Raw genomic sequence first — 17,361 nt, forward strand, 5'->3', positions numbered from 1 at the left:
AGCTCGTTGAGAGGGAAAGTGGGGCGTCAACGCTCTGCCTTGACACTGCAGTATTTATAGTCTACTCTCGGCTGTTATTGGCCTATTTCTTCACTAGCGTTTCTAAAATTGTCTCATTCAATCAGCGGATCTTTGTTTTGTTATGGTTGATATGCAACTATTTGTATAGTCGTGTTTTGATGAGTTTTTTTGTTGCCAATCAAACGAATCATTAGCATTTGTAGTACTTGCTATTGCCTCATGTTAAGGGAAGATGGAGCTTGGGAATATGGGCAGGAGTAGTAAGTAGTCAGGAGAACTAATGCCACAATTATTAGGTACTGTAATTTACTGAGCAGTAGTCAAACTCAAAAGCCACTGCAAACTAAAGGGCGGAAGGATATTTCAACTGAATTCATTAAAGATGATTTCGAGCTCAAAACGCGAGCATAAGATGGTAAACTCAAGAGTGTGAATCTTGAGAGAGGACTTTCACGGCCTTTGACTTTTAAAACTCCTAAGAAACAGGTCGCAGTACATTTTAATCAGTGTTACACAAACAAAACTGTCGCAAGTAATCGAGCACTTAGATCAACGATGCTTCTAACTCCTGTTTGAGTTTCAAAGAGAAACATAAGAAGAAAACATGAAGCTTATTTGATGAAAATTTTAATTAATTGGTACACTCGTTTTTCAATTTGTATCTGAAACCAATAAATTCACCACCGAACTCCAACAAGCGACAATTTTACATCGAGTTAAAAGTTTCGGCTGGAAAATTTAAAAAATAGCTGAGTAAGACGAAGTTGGTCTCGTAATGGAGGAAGCAATTACAGAATTTAGCTGAACAGGCATCGACCTCGGCTCCAATAATCTGATAACACGGAGTTTGTATTGCATTCTGAAGCACTCTCGTAATTGGGACGTTTTGTTGTTGTAAATTGGTTCTTAAAGTTTCTAAGTTACTTACGATAGATAAGTAACATATATCTAGGTATCTCTTAACTAACGGATGAAACAATTTATTTTTTTATGTAATGAAGAGAGACAATTATATAAAACTGTACCTACCTATATTTTTTTTATTCAATTGACGAATAAAAGTTTCGAGATCGAATTAAAAGTTAGAAACTGTTTAGTTTAACATTATCGATATAATGATTACATACAGTATGAATTATTCCCAATTTTAGTTTTTATGACTGCTTTTAAATCAATTTCTCAGGAAGTAGAGGCTCCCAGCCTTGAAGCCATATGGAAAGGTCGTATTAAATTCATAGTATGCATAAAAGGAAGGACAGTTAAGTAGTCTTTGTATAAGTCCTTCAAGAATATTAAATGTTTTTTACGAAATCAATAACAGTGTACGCTGAAATGATTGTCTAATTCAGGGGAAAAAGAATATGGGTCATATCTCCAAACCTCAATTAGTTTATTTTTGTATACACGTAAAAAAAATCATTGGGTTAGTACACCCTTGCATGAAAAAAGGAGCAATTTCGTTACGCCAACGCGAATTGGCTCCCCGAAATCGAAGGCAATATTGCTTATAAATGGGGTTGCTAATCGACTATAATCGTAGGTGATCAGTCAAGTTGTCTAACTGAGGAAATTGCGTGACAAACATAGCTCTATGGTCACCGAACTGTGTTCGTGATATTTAGTATTAGATGTCAACTGGCCGCGAGTTTAGTATTCATAAACTAGGTCTTTTTAAGGTTTTTGACCTTTGGATAAATACTAGAAATATAATCTGGAAATGTACTTATTAATATTACCTAAGAAGTATGTACATATGTAGGGGACTTACTTGCAATCTTGGATTTCTTTCAGATTTATGGTATTATAAGTATTATTGAAATATGTTTTACCAAGGGTGGGTATAAGTTTTCATATTCATTCCATATACTAATTACTGTAAGTAACACCCACCCAAAACAATAATGTGAAAGACTGCCAAGTTCGATAATATGGGAATGCTTCGCCTATAAAATAAGTGAGATCTGAATAAGTAGTTACATATATCTCAGTTCAAAATAGTTACTTTTTAATGATGCTACTTGGCAAGTTTTCACACACCTTGTTATAAACCTACTAAACGCAATGAATCAAGTATTTAATTTTCTATTAAAACTTGCCAAGTAACATCATTAAAAAGTAACTATTTTGAACTGAGATATATGTAACTATGGAACTTGGTACTTATTCAGATCTCACTTATTTTATAGGCGAAGCATTCCCATATTATCGAACTTGGCAGTCTTTCACATTATTGTTTTGGGTGGGATTTCATTTATTTTTGTAAGGTTGATTATTGTATTTTTTTCTTATGATTAAATTAGTTAAGGAAATGTCTCATTTATACTATCTTTCAGATTTATGCTTCTTACAAAGAAATGAACTAGATTAACTAAATGGACTAGATTTACCAACTGACTGACATGACATGTTATCATATATTATGTTCGTGGATCAAAGTTACACATTCGTTATTTTCGAAACTGCCGCACACTTGGTCGTTTTCAGATCAGATTTTTACTTTACTTTGACTTAATACAAACCTTTGTAACTAATTTCAGATCGGTACGACCATTCGAAGATATATTATATAAATATAGATACATTTATTTCGTTTTAGTTCCTTAGGGGTATAAATTTACACCGGGTATAAAACACCTTCATTATTTTGAAACCGACTCACACTTGGCCATTTTCAGAATTTTCCCTTTACCTTGACATAAAGACCTACCTCCATGCCAAATTTCAAGTCAATACGACCACTGGAAGTGGTCTAGGTTTTTGATGAGTGAGTCAGTCAGTCAGTCAGTCAGTCAGTCAGTGAGTGTATAGTAAAAATAACGATTTTCTGACGTCAATATCTCAAGACCTACAATAGGTATATTAATGAAATTTTGTATTTTAGATAAGTGAGGGGGTCTCAACAGATACTAGAAATTTGGTATGCGTAAATAAAATAGATTTTGAGTTATAGGGGGGTCGAATTTGGCCCGAAATGGTTCGTGTAATATAACCCACGGCCGGTGTGTCGCTTTTTTTGCTCGAACTTGGCGGACACACTGCCGTGTGTCTAGATTAACATAACCTCCTTTATTAGACACATTTGAGTGGTCTGTAAATGTCCGGCATCCCACAATATTTTATTAGTTTAAAAACGAATATTTTACATTTAAATACTCCACGTTCCGGTATTTATTTAGTAAAAACGTTTGATACGACATACCGGTCCCGTATTTGCATTTTATGACAAATATTCAAATTCAGTGCAAAAAATAGTAGTCCGATAAATGTATAAAAACGTTACGGTTTTGTTTGTTTATTCAGTGGAAAAATAAATATTTTGAACCTTCATGAAATTGACAGGTTTTTATGTTGTACTTTATTTCCGTTTGGGACATCGCCGTAGGAACCTATAACAGGTCAGTTACATTAGTGGATTTTTGTCGCCCAATAGCAAAACCACATTCCGGGTGTCAAAAACGTGTCGCTCGTATACGAATGACACCGAATGACAGCTCTGAGCTCTGCCGCGCGAAAAATCAGTGCGGAAGTTCCTCTAGTGTGAACTGGCTGTAATAATGATTTTATATCACAACCACAGTTTCATTTATAGATATAGATAGAAGCTCAAGGTTATGTATTATGTACCTAATAGATATGCGTACAGATTATCCTAATTAAAATTCTGAAACCTTGTCCCGTGCTGTGATGGTTGATAGTATCATGGAGTCACATCCTTCGAATAGTTTTTGCTTTGCAACTCATGGAATATTGTTTGAATTATCATATAATATTGATTTCGAATAAAATAACTGAAAAGCGACGTTTTTGACTAACTGCTGTTTTAGGAGATTAGGAAATATTTTACAGCTGTTACTATTGCTAGCTGTTTCGAGAGATCTTTTTCCAGTTCTATGATTAAATTTTGGCAGTAGGAACGTTTATTTGAAATTTTCAGCAGATACAGTAATAAAGAAAAAAAATCACAATACGAAATCATGTTTCACAAAGTTTATGACTAAATGAGCATCTGTAAGGTATTTCTTTTTGTAAACAATATAGCCTTGTCAATAATCAGAAGTCGCATTCCCTATAATAACTTCCAATCATATCCACAAGCAATTCACTGCAGCAAATTGCTTCACAACGATAGCAGTGAGTACTACGAATTTCTAGGTAATGGTTGAGTCATGGGAAAGTCGAAGTCCATCGCGTGCTGTCCACACCCAGTCTGCCGTATGTCGACAACCGGCGTCTTTGTACAACTGACCTTTGCAAAACGACTTGATTTAATGCCAATGCCGAGGAACGAATCGTTTTGCTTACGGATGGTAGCTTTTCACGTATATTCAGAGGCGTTTTGTAAAAAAATAGGTACCATCCGTAGGCGAAACGGATCGTTTTTTTGTAAGAACCGGGCAAAGCGAACTTGATGGATGACATTTGACAGGCGTTTTCGAAACAAGGTCATGGGTTGAGTGAGGAAAGCTTTTCGCTACATGTAGACTTTCATTGATCCTTTTCTTGGTGTTCATTACGTCCATGTTTTCGGTTATTTAGAGATTTTTATTATGTTTAAAATACCTAGTTGCAGTTAGTCAACTCAAAACTGCTAGATCAAGCACAGTTTTGTTTTTATTGAGCGCGTCGCTCGATCAAAAAAATCAATGCACGTTTCAAATAAAGTTTCATAAAGTTATCAGAACCTAGTTAGGAAGTACGAATTTGTTTACGCCCTTTTTCTCTAAAATCGTTATAGATTTAGGTATACATACATATGTAGTATTAAATAAATCTTCAATAGTAAATGGTTACTTAATAGTTTCAGTACCTAATAGCGTTGACTGAATATTAATATTGGCGCTCCAAAGACTATGACTCATATTTCCACTCAGAAGCTGCAACTCTTGTCGGCAATGACTTAACAAGCAGTCTACTTAGTAACTTAAGTGTTTTAATCTAAAAACTTTAAAGTACGGAGTTTTAAAGAGATCCGTCTCCCTTTTAACTCTGCCGTAACGTTGAGTAGCATCAAGATAACTCGCAGCTAGTTTTCATTTTGCTTTAGATGAAATTTTAAAGTTCCTAGTGTTTTTGGTACATTCAAAATTGGTGTAGAAAGAAGTTTAGTATCTTTGGAAGTTTTATTAATGAGATTTAGATATATAAAGATAGAGACGAGGAAGTGTATAAATGGTATAGAACACAAATTAAAAAGTTTGAACAAAGAAAATAGTACCTCGATATTTTTAGAATTTTTTGCCAGGCTTAAAAATGAAAACATCTTAATACAATTTAACATTTCAAACAAAGTAAACAGTGAAAAAAATCACAAACTATTCTTGCCGCTTCAGAAATGTCGCCACAACAACCGAAGAATACGATAAAAAAAACGTAGACTAAATAACACGAGTACAGTCGCTAACAAAATACTTTCAATGTACTTAAACGTTTCTTAAAAATGTTCTAATCAAAACATGCGTGTTCAATATTGGTATTTAATTGACGTTATAACGTAACGTTATTAACACGTGTCTTAGAATTTTTATAGCTCAAAACAAAAGTTGCTACACTTATGTAAAGAGGTAACTAATAGGTAATAAGTGACCACGTAACGAAAATGTTATTTTAGTATAAACCTAAGCTTTTCACATGCAATTGCTTGGGTATATTTTATGTAGTGAAATAACAAGAATCCAGGCAGTGCACTTACTCACCCAATACTTTAGCTACCTGTTATTTTATGTGTTTTTATGATTCTCTCGCCTCTTCACGGCTGAGCTATAAAAATATATCACGCGCCGACGTTTGGCATAGTATGGTTTTCATCGCCTTCCTTGAACTGATTTAGTAACTGAGATTTATTTACAGCATGACTAATAGCTGCTGTTTATGATCAATTTAGTGTTTCACATTGTTAGCATTGTTGTTGTATTTTCCCTCTTGTGTGAGGGTTGTTTTACCTTACAAATACAGTTTTAATCAGCTCTCATGTTAGAAAAAAATTTGCATATATCTAACAGCTATGGAGGAAAGGATATAAACGACTATAATCGTACGTAACTTCATTTACTATTTATTTATTTTTTCAGTTTATTCTAGGCATTTCCTGTCATCTAGTCTTGAGTTTCTACCGGTCCCGTTTTATTAAACCTTTATGTACTTAATAATCTATATTTATATTATAAAATAACTTACGATTTTGGTGTTGAGGTGCATAAGCTCGCGCTCGGTGACTCGGCGCCGCGCGGTCTCCATTTGCTGCTGACGGTACTGGTTGTACTTGTACAGCAAATACATTCCGGGCAGGGCCAAAACCACGAACGGTCGCATCAAGTTTGATGACGTCGGCGCGCGCTGCGGCATCTTCTTTTTAACATTATTTTATTTATATCACCAGCTATGCACTTCTGTCGTCGACTGTACGCTGCGAAGCGATAAAGCTCAACTCTTGTTGTAATTTAAACTTTATGTTACTAGTATTAAAGATCATTTTGATTGTTGAATTAACAGTTACAGTCACGCCACATTTTAGCCTAAAGTTAAATTAAAATATTTATGGAAGATTTAATTTTATTAGCAACACTAGAACTATGGCTTATTAAGCACTTTATATAGCGTCACTACGGGGTTTCTACGTTTTTTAAACTGATTATTGCTTTAGTAATAGACCTATGTATTTATTTACACTGCGATGTTCTAGGACGTTCCCGGCATGGTTACGAATCTGAAACAAAAAGAAACGCTATTGTAATTACAATAAGGTCTACTTTCGCTTACAAGAAAGTTTTTTTTAATCAGACATTTCACCTAAGAATTTAACCAAGTACCTATTAAACATGAAATCTCCCTTTGGCAGAAAATATGCAGTAAAGGTATGTTACTTATTCTTGAACATGAAACTAAAGCTTTGTATATAAATACAAACAATGTCATCAGATATTTCAGGGCACGTAAAAAGACCGGCGCAACTTATGTGCATACATTAGTAGCTCGACCTTTCGCGTTCCCGCATACTGTTTCACTAATTAAAACTGCCGCAAGAATACATCTCCTAAATTGTACAATAGCTCATATTTAGTAGTAGGTATTTGATGGCGTTCAAAGGAGGCTGCTTTCTGCATTCTTTCAGTCTTTTTCTTTGGTTTTTACCTCTCCTTATCCATCATTTTTATCATCTTGAGATCACTTTATTTCATCAAAAAATCACGGGAATATGGATTTGAATTTTTCAGGTAAATCGAAAAAAATTAAAACATGCAAGTCTCAATTCTTAATTTCCTAGACACGACAATAAAATTAAAAAAAAACATTAAGTTCCATAACTAATAGTCAACAGCCATCACCAAAGTACCAGGCAATCATAAATTAACAGGCAGTCGATATTAGGAAGGCGACGTTACCCCGAAACAGCGCTAATAAGCGTGGGATGCCAATGACGCGATTGATAGCTTCCTCTCGGGAGCAACGTGGCCAGTGTAATAGGTTATTTTCCTCGTATCGATGGCTATAAATGTTCGTAATACGGTATTTAATAGCATATCGGTTTAATCGGAGAAAAATGGGCCGTTTCGGGCGATAATGAGATATTAAGGCGAAATGGGGAACGGGTTGTAGACATAATGGTATATTTGAGATGCTCATTTTAGTGAATGAAACTGAAAAATATCTCAAATATTTATTTCAATATACTGTTATAAATAATTGTATCCACCTAGAATATCATAGCTTTTATCGTTATCGGTTTCTTTCTATCTTTGCTGACTAGGAAAGCCTTTTTCCACCACATGGGATATTGTCGTATAGCTTGTGCCATCGTGCCGATACGAGAGGAAATAAATTGCACGACACGTGCCAATATTCAGCTTCACACGTTTTACAGTTATAATAGCAGTTTGAAATTCCTGTTTTTTAACGATTCGACGACCGACGGACGTGAATTGATTACATTCACATTTTTTTTATAACAAATAATCTCTAAAACTAAGCTTAAAAAAAAAAACCGGGAATGAATCTATAAGTTCAACAGCTCGTTTCCTACATGTATTTACTGATAAACTATATATTTAGGGTTTGTACTGATGGGCACTTATCGAACATTATTGGCAAATCTACTAAGTTTAGAAAGTTTCGGCTTCATAAACCTACAACTAGAGGGTGTGTCAAAGTTTCGTGCGTCGAAGTCGTATCCAACAATATTCAACAGGGTGTCAAATTGCAAACATTATGAGGCGGAAGTAAGGAAAATTGAGCCTAATTGTACATTGTAAGCTGTTATAATTTAAATATAGGTTACAGGTTACTATAACGGAAATTAGGCTAATAAATAATAAGCATTTTATAATTACTTCGATACATAAACTATAAAAAATATTGTGTTCTCAAAGTATTTAGAAAATTGTAAGAAAAGTTATGTTTATCAACATTTACCTACCACTAAAAATTTTACCTTCCTCTAGTAGATGAACATAAGTAGGAAAACTATTTTCAACTTTTATAACATTGAAAAAATAGTTCAGTGTCCAGTAAGAGTTTTGTATTTTGAGCACATTATTGCCTATGCATTAATTAACTTTTAAGTTATAACTTGTACAATTTACGCCTTATTTTTTTTCAAATCGAAGTCATTTGATACATCGGTAGTAGTGTTTCGTTTACTATATTCCAGCTTCAAATCTGTCTTGAGTTGTATTTCCTTATTTGTTAGACATTTTCTTACAAACTATCTTCAAGAATCTAGTAGCAAAGGGTCCCAGATTGACATATTTGGCGCGGTTCATCAATAGAAGACATGCCGGACGAATTTCTGCTGGAATCACAATGATCCGTCACTCGGGAGACTCAATGTCGCCCGAGTACGCATGGACATTCTCGATCGCATTGTTATAATGTTTAGACAGACAGACAGACTAACGGGTGCTGAACCAAGGCCGCTTATTGCAAGAGAACGATAGGTAACTTCTTTTAGTGCTATTTGCTTTTTTAAAAATGGCTTATGTTTTATTTCATTTAAATATATGAAGTAGAAGAATATCAGATCGCGATAACACAATCGAATCATGTTCTAACTTGTACAATACATACAACCCTTAAGGCAGGCATACTTATTGGGAACTGAGCTTCTCTTAAATCCTTTATCATTCGACAAAAAAGTTGTGCGAAAACAACAAACAACTAAGTATCTTACCCTTACACCTCCAAAAATCCTTTGCACAATAAAACAGCGATGCCCTTTTGTCCGTCAGCATTGATCAGTACAGTTACGTCACAACTATTGGAAGTATCGAGCGGCTCTTAAGATTCATAGTATCGGTATAAGTCGGTACCAGTCGGCAGTATTGACGGCGAGTGGAACACGAATCATTTTGATCGACAAGATGTCTAAGCCTGCTGAGTCAGTGGATGTACTTCATTTTGGGATATTTTACCAAGTTAGTTGTGTCTTCAGTAGCATTCATATATGAAATTAACACCTCGGTCTAAGGAAAGGCAAGCTTCTGTGACAAAAATTGCCTTTACAGGATTTTTGTTAAAAGTTTTCACATGGGAAATTCAACCGAAAATTTGCTCTTCCTTAACTTTCGATTAATGCACATTTGTATTTCTGCGGACACTGAAATTGACAAAGAAACCAATTTCATAAGCAAAACAGTAGAAACCGAAACCGAATACTTGATTCAGAATACCTAATATCGTAGCATATAAACAACTTTTACAACGTCGTAGCAGTATTTTATACCAACAAGGCATATTCATCATAACATAAATTCCCTGCCATCGATCGAACAGCGAATAAAATCTCAGGCATACATTTGACATTCCGCCAAAACGACCTTGAACAACGACCGTACTTCGGTATTCCGGGAAAGCATTTCTATAGTTACCGTAATTACAATAAATCCGTAAACCGGATAATATAAGACGTGATCAGTCCCCATCTTTGCTATTAACATAATGATCCTACAAAATTCAGTGAACGTTCAAATACTATCTTTTCAGTATTGACGCGCTGTCTTCCGACTTTGGCCGAATATTCAATCGAAGTTTTGGAAATAGTTTGAGTTTGCACGCGAAGACATAGTTGAGTTCTCGTATTCAAGAGCTGAAGTTTGAAGTGCATGCAAATGTATAGAAACTGCGTCTGCTGCCAGCTCTGATAATATATTACTCGGTGTAATCAGAGAATCGATTAAGTCAGATCAGAAGCCATTCCATCAGTCAGTCAATTCACGTTGTTTGCGAAACATCCAAGTGTGAGATAGAAAGTCACAATTGGTGGAAATAATTAAATAAATAATAAAAATTCAAGCCAAGAAGTATTGTTTACAATTTCAATAATATTTATGGAAAGAAGAGTAAATTGACCCCGAAAATCATAAATAACAACGAAAATTATCCTCAATTTTCCGAAGAACACTCAAGCATTATCGAAGCCAATCCCTCACAGGTCTGTGGTTCTGGTAACTGCTTAAATAAGTGGAAAGTTCTAGTATAAGCCTCCGCCGGGCCGACGCGACGTCAACATAGCTTTCGGCTGATTGAACCCCGGGATAACAGGCGTATAACAAGCTTAAGTCGAGAACACCGACGACTGTTAATGCAGACTCCACAGTGTTACCGTGTGAAATTGCCCTTAATTCCTCGTTAGACCTATTTTATTTGTGGATTTGGGAATCCAATTTTGGAAGTTGTTATATGATGTGTCTTCTTGAAATGTGTGAACACATATTTGTAGTTTTAGAACAGGCTACTCTTTATTAAGAAAATCTTTTTGCAGTAGGTATATTTTACTCTAGAAATACATATTCAGATAAATATGCATGAAGCCCTTGAATAATGTAAGGATTATAGTGAAGCATGGTGGGTAAATAACTATTCTTTTTTTTTAAAGTTTACTTTACATAAGTATTTCTCACGGACTTGGCAACTACTAAATATAGGTAAAAAAACATTTAATCAAAAACTAACGAAATTAACGTCCATAAATGCGTAATGAGTATTAACTGAGTAAAGTGAGATTTTTACGTAACAAACTACCTATTAATATGTAAATGGAATTGTTAATCACTGAAACAGTATTTCATGAAAATGTATGTAGGTTTATAGGTTAGCTTTGTGCTTATAACCGATAATTATAATTACAACATTAAATTAAAAAGGTTAATGACCTTTTGTTTTGATTTAATGTTGATTGGATTTGCTCCTTTTATTAATAAGTTGATTATGTTTTTTATTCGGTATTTGTTAACGTTAAACGTTTGTGGTTAAAATACGGAGTATTTATAGGTATATTACTTTAATTAATTATCGAAAACCAAACATCAAATCAACTTTTCTAACTTTGTATGTACTTTCTAAGAATATCTTGGACCCCAATGGCTGATAAAAAGGTGGGAAAACATCTTGAGGAAACCTGAACTATGAAGTCTAAAATCACCAACCCGCATTGAGCAAGCGTCCTTCTTCATGTGAGAGGAGGCCTGTGCCCAGGAGTGGGACGATAAAAAGGCCGTACCAGTAAACATCAAAAAAAAAACATGCTTTTCAAAACGTTACCACAACTCACTAAATGGTTAGGCCAACTATTTTATATTCTACTTTAAAAAATAATTCATAGATAACTTGGCGTGTAGTTTAGATACCTCATCCCAAATCCTTTATGTATCATATTTCTCTTCATATAGGCAATTTTTCAAACCTGCCATATCATCAGTTCTAAACATATTGCTTCGTTTAAATATTCCAGTCAGATACGTGTATTTGACTTAGCAAGTAAGGGAAGCTTTAATTCCCAGAAGAGTTACAAATTCAAGTTGCTTGCGCCCGCAGAGATACTTTAAATGACTGAAAACTTTGTAAGATGTAGGTTTAGTGAAGTTTGTTTACTCAACTTAATACATTTATGTCTTGGTTTGAGTTGAGTTTACCTACCTTTGAAGGTATTTTTTAATACATATTAATCTTCATCTTGTCGATGAAATGTTGCTTCCAAATTCTGGAGTGTAAGTGTGTAATAGATAAATTGGTGAAACATAAAAAAAAAATTGTATATAAAACTACCACTTTATTATATTTTATTAAAAATAAAATACTTAATAACAGAAAAAAAGGTAAAGTTATTATTTTTCCATTAATAACTTCACCAAAAAATTAATCTACGTTCGTCATTGGCTGTGTGACATCTTGGAAGCACCATTCAAAACAGACAAAAATATACACACCAAACTATAACTCCACAACATCCCAATCCTCAAAGCGTAAACTGATGAAAGGGTAGCGGTCTACAAAAAACACGAGGAATCTTCAAAAGGCTAATCAGCTTAAAAGCTACATGCCTTTGACTGGAAAACTGAATGGGAGCCAAATGACATTAGAGAAAGTCGGCACTTGTTTGCGTACAAACCGGTTCCTAGGAAAATACGAGCTGTGACGTAATACCGTAATACCGTAACGCTAGTGTGTTTTGAAAATGGAACGTAGTGCAAACAAGAGAGAAAACAAAGATTTTTGTGATTATCTTGGCAAGGGCGGGGAAAACTGTCTTGAGTAGTTTGGTTTTCGAGAGCTCTCCTTGTTTGGGTAACGTATTTATATAAAAAGTTGTAAGTGTTTTATTAAATTATAACCCGGATTTATAATAGGATAGTTTACGTATATGTTAAATTCATAATGGCTACTGTGTGACAGTGTGATGTTGACTTTGTAGTTAATTTTCCGCTGCATTCAATTACATAAAAAGTATTTCTCTAAGAAAGGTCATCCAACATCCACATATGACTACGCAATATTTTTTACTTCCCACCTCATTCATCTCTTTGTATCCAAAACATCATGCACACACTATAAATGATTATTTGACTAGGTACTTCACTTTATATTTATTTTCCGGTCCATTCCCACATTCATAGCTGCAACGTGGAATGGATATCACAAAGGAACGTGACGAGGTTTCCTCAAAGTAGTGGGGGCTCTCCTCATGTGGAAAATGCCTGGTAGTCTGCAGACCCGGCCTGCATCGCACCGCCAACTTTTAATATACTACTTTCCTTTTAAAAATATCTACTGTCTTTTGTTATTTCAAAACGCGCTTAGTTCTTTTTAGGTTGGAGTCATTTGTGTACTAGAATTTTGCTTAGGTTTTATTTTGATGAATATTTAAGTTCAGTGGCTCGTCTTGATACTTTTAGTTGGACTTTTCATACTTTAAAATAGACTTTCACTATGTACCTTCTATTTAAAACGGATCAGTAGTTTTGGAGTCGCACTGCGACAGACATACAGATAGTTTTGGATTTATAATATGAGTTATTTCTCAGAAATACGTAATAAGTAGGTCTATATTTGGGTTGTTTATTATAAGTATAGCATATCAGTCGTCCTGTCCATTACCTAATAATGTCTCGTAAACCTACGTTATTGGTACTCAATATTTGGTAACTTGATCATATTGTACGATGCCTAGTAAACATGTTATTGTTTCAAGAGGTATAATGCTCAGTTACAAATAATATGGAAAGCATGTGATACCCTATCTTCAAGAATGAATTTATATTGATTCACCTTGTTCTTTTTCGCTATATTTTTTCACGTCTTGTAAATGTCTGCTGTTTTTGTTTTTCAATGTATTATGATGTCAGCATTAATATCATAAGAACAACCTATGTATGGCAATCAAGGAACGACTAACACACAAAGCAAGCCTACACTACAAAAAATAAATAATACTTAGGTACCTACATTGTCCGTAAGTAACTAAAAGAAAAACTCGCCAGTAATTGGGATCAAAGCGAGCTATAATAGAGCTAGACTGAAAAAAATACAAGTTCAAAACAAAAGTACATGAAAACTGTTTACATCGTCTGCGAGCTAATTGTTTTTCTTTTCTGTCTGCATCCAGGAATATACTGGCTTTATTTGTTCCTCTTTATAACTTGTTATGACGGGACTGAAAGGACTCAGCTCACTGCGATGAAGATACGACTTTTTGCATCAGCCAGTTATTTGACCTGGGATTAAATAAATAAGAAATTAACTGAAATCATAGTCACTTGTACATAAACCTCAATAATTTGTGTCAGTCCAAGGTAAGAGGTACCTCCAGGGTTGCAGGATTGTTTAAGAGTTACCGCGGCCCTAGTACATAAAAGGCCCATGAAGGAACATGATGAGTTTTAGTCAGTAAGAGTTTAACACTCCCTCACGCTGCTAACCCGCAGCAGGGCGAGTCATTTGATGATTTCCCATAAAAAAGGTAAAAGGTACCTCATGGGAGTTAGCACTTAAAATATTGTGTTTCAATAGTCTCTAAGCAAACTTATACAATTTGTTTTTTAAACGACGTAAGCACCAAAAGTCCACAAGATCTACTCTTCTTTCAAAAAAGTATCAAATCTGTTTGAGCGACCTAAAATATACAAACTTGTATTTGTGTCATTGTTCAACATTTTTATTAAACACGAAAGAACTCAACGAAATGGAAATTTTGACAAGATTACTCTTGAAATAAAAAAAAAACTTTACAAATTAAAAGTTTTTGTTGACACGCTTGTGTACTTAGAATAAGTACTGAAATCTTAAATACTTATCAAGTTCCTGTTATAAAATACTTTGTTTAACATGGTACTTAAATCTTTTTTGCATTTTGTTCGTCTAAAAAATAAGAAATACTAACGGCCTTACCACAAAAACTTTTAAACGTCAGTTTAAGCCTTGTCTAAAAAAATGTCAAATTATGACGTTGACATATGGTTCATTTTGCAGCCAAAATTTTATTAGACAAGTGTAAAACAAGGTTTAAAGTTTTTGTAGTAAGGCCCTTAGTATCTAAGTTATTAACTATAAATCTATATTCTATCTATACTATCCTATTCAGCTTTAATGGCAAAACTGATTTTCATTGTACAAAGTGATATTGAGCCATACACAGTGATTAATGATATTGCCAGTGACTGTATTCCTAGTTTTCTATACTGATATACCCAAAGGTTCTTTATGAACAGTAAAAATTGGTACCTATGTGTTATGTGTTGTGCTTAACGAAGATGAAACTTTTTCTTGATCAGGGCCAAAATAGTGTACACTGTTGGTTTGTGGACAAGAATTATTTACTAGCCACGGTGTAGTTTCTTAGCTTGTTCTTACAAACAGCAATGGCCTTTAGGTCTATCTAGGTTTTATAAAAAGACAATATAAATCATAATCTAAAAATAACCGAAAAGTATCAAAATTGTTTATGCCGCCTATCCGTAAAACTTGTGTCATTGTCGTATTGTCTCCCCAATTCTTTTGTTCTTCTCACATCTTGAACACTTTTATTATGACGGGAACTCGACGAAACGGAAATTTCACGAGCTGCCGCCATGTTGTTCTCGAAACAAAATATTAAATATCTTTGAAACGTGTTCAGTTACGTGTATCAAATTGACGTGCGCGAATTTCTTTGATACAAAAGCTTTCAGATAACGAGGTACAGTTTGAAAGTTTCAATCTTGTGTGTGGGGGTGCGTCTATAAGTATCGTTATGTATTATAATACGCACCTACCTACTCATATCATAAGCCGATATTGGTGAGTTGAGTGCAATTGTACTAAGAATCTACTTCGTCTCACTGTCATACCAATTTTCCTTTCTTTGTCTTGATTTATTTGCATGAATATTCGTTACCTTATTTATATGGCAGTTGCGCCCCGCAATAATTCAAGATAAACCATAGACGATAAAACATTTTTGTCTTTGTCACACATATTATTTATAGGTTTACGCAATAAGAGACACTGCGGACTCTTTAGTGCTTAATGTAAGGGTGCTTCTACACGGTGCATGTAGCTGGAGCAAGTTAATATGCGCAAGTGACCCGCGCGCTTGCAACAGTGCACCCTGGTGTTGCTTTGGTACGATACTCGCGTCGCTGGATAAGCACATGTTTTAAGGATGCGTCAACACGCTCAAGTGACAAGAGCACGCGGGTGGGTATTTTACTTTGGTACATGCACGAGTCCCTGGATCCGCACATGTTTTAAAAAATCCTCAATATGCGCAAGCTATTTGCACAGTGTAGACGTACCCTTAGGCAGTAGCGGCCAAGGGGCGAGGAAGTGATGACGTCACAACCGCATCCGCCGGCCATGCCGCATCGCGCCAAACAGCCGCGGACATTCGTACTGGCCGCCACAAATTATTGTATTGTCAGACCCTGAACATTGTGATGGCCTTTTAGTAGTTGTGTATTGTTACACGAGTGTTACGGCCTTTTCGAATCGCCGAACTGTTTGGTGAAGCTATGACCTTTGGAACGTGCCGTTTCATTTGACGCTATTTGTCTTGAAGGCTTACACGTTCCGGTTGTGTCTTTAATTTTGCAATTAAGTGAGATGGAACTGATGAAAAAGGGTCTATCTACAACTTTAAAACTTACATTCATGCTCGTTAACAGAATAAAACCATATTTATTCACATTATTCCTCATATGTTTCATCAGCCTTCAATCACCATACTTGACTTCAGTATTTGGATCGCACACATAGGTAAATAAAAATAAAAACTTGGTTTTCGAACCTCTCAAACCCTTATACTCCAACCCATATAAATGCTGTTCACCAGGACTTAAAAGCTCATAGCATGAGTACCTATGGGTCCTCTTATGCGGTCTACCAACAATCAAAGCATGCTGTCCATGTTTGCCAAGTTTGCCCGCACCCTAAACGCTTGCTTTTACCATCAATAAACTTGAGTCTTAAAGTATTCAGAGATTTTCTTCTCCAGTGCCATCAATAAATCTCATTTATCTAGTAGCACCGCTAGTTCTGTGATCCTAGGTGCTCTTTAGTAATAAGATCTCCCGAGCAAATTGCCACGTAAAGTAATAAGGGCACCACTGCAATTCATTGCCTGAGATGAGATGAAACGAGCCTTGACCTGAATTAAAAGACTGTTCTGTTGGTTGTTTTAAGAGATTACCTTTATTTTATAGGTAACATGTCAAACATTGGATTGTGGTGGAATTGAAGTAAGATTAATTCAGTAACATCATAAGAGTCACAGCTAAGCTAATAAGCAGTTATGCATCTATGTACCTAATAGATAAACAGTTTGGTCGACGTTGTCATTAGGTAAAAGGGTCTTAATACCATACTTATGATGGCAAACTGTAAACGTGTATTGAAAAATTATACAATAATTAGTTGTGCGAGTGCGAATATCACTCCTTATGAGTGATATGACTGATAAAATATTTCAAAGAAAATGTCTTTTCCATTAGCTATTCTTTCTCATATATTGCCATCTTTTTTGCGATTCATTAGATACCCTCCACAAACATACATCCTTTCTTTGGTATGCAAATGTATCTGAAATGATACGTAACT

At 35.0% G+C, this 17,361-nt stretch overlaps 1 protein-coding gene across 2 annotated transcripts in view; it reads right to left on the minus strand.

Moving 5' to 3' along the window:
• Positions 1 to 17,361, minus strand: part of LOC110375796 (arginine/serine-rich protein PNISR) — a 69,076-nt gene that overhangs the window by 43,934 nt on the left and 7,781 nt on the right. For both annotated transcript variants that reach the window (XM_021334052.3, XM_021334051.3), the window contains exon 2: positions 6,196 to 6,724. In XM_021334052.3, the coding sequence (XP_021189727.1) occupies positions 6,196 to 6,363 (168 nt within the window). In that variant the 5' untranslated portion in view covers positions 6,364 to 6,724. The remainder of the gene's footprint in view (positions 1 to 6,195; positions 6,725 to 17,361) is intronic.

The sequence above is a fragment of the Helicoverpa armigera genome, chromosome 18 (genome assembly GCF_030705265.1).
Source record: "Helicoverpa armigera isolate CAAS_96S chromosome 18, ASM3070526v1, whole genome shotgun sequence".
In the NCBI taxonomy this organism is placed as follows: domain Eukaryota; kingdom Metazoa; phylum Arthropoda; class Insecta; order Lepidoptera; family Noctuidae; genus Helicoverpa; species Helicoverpa armigera.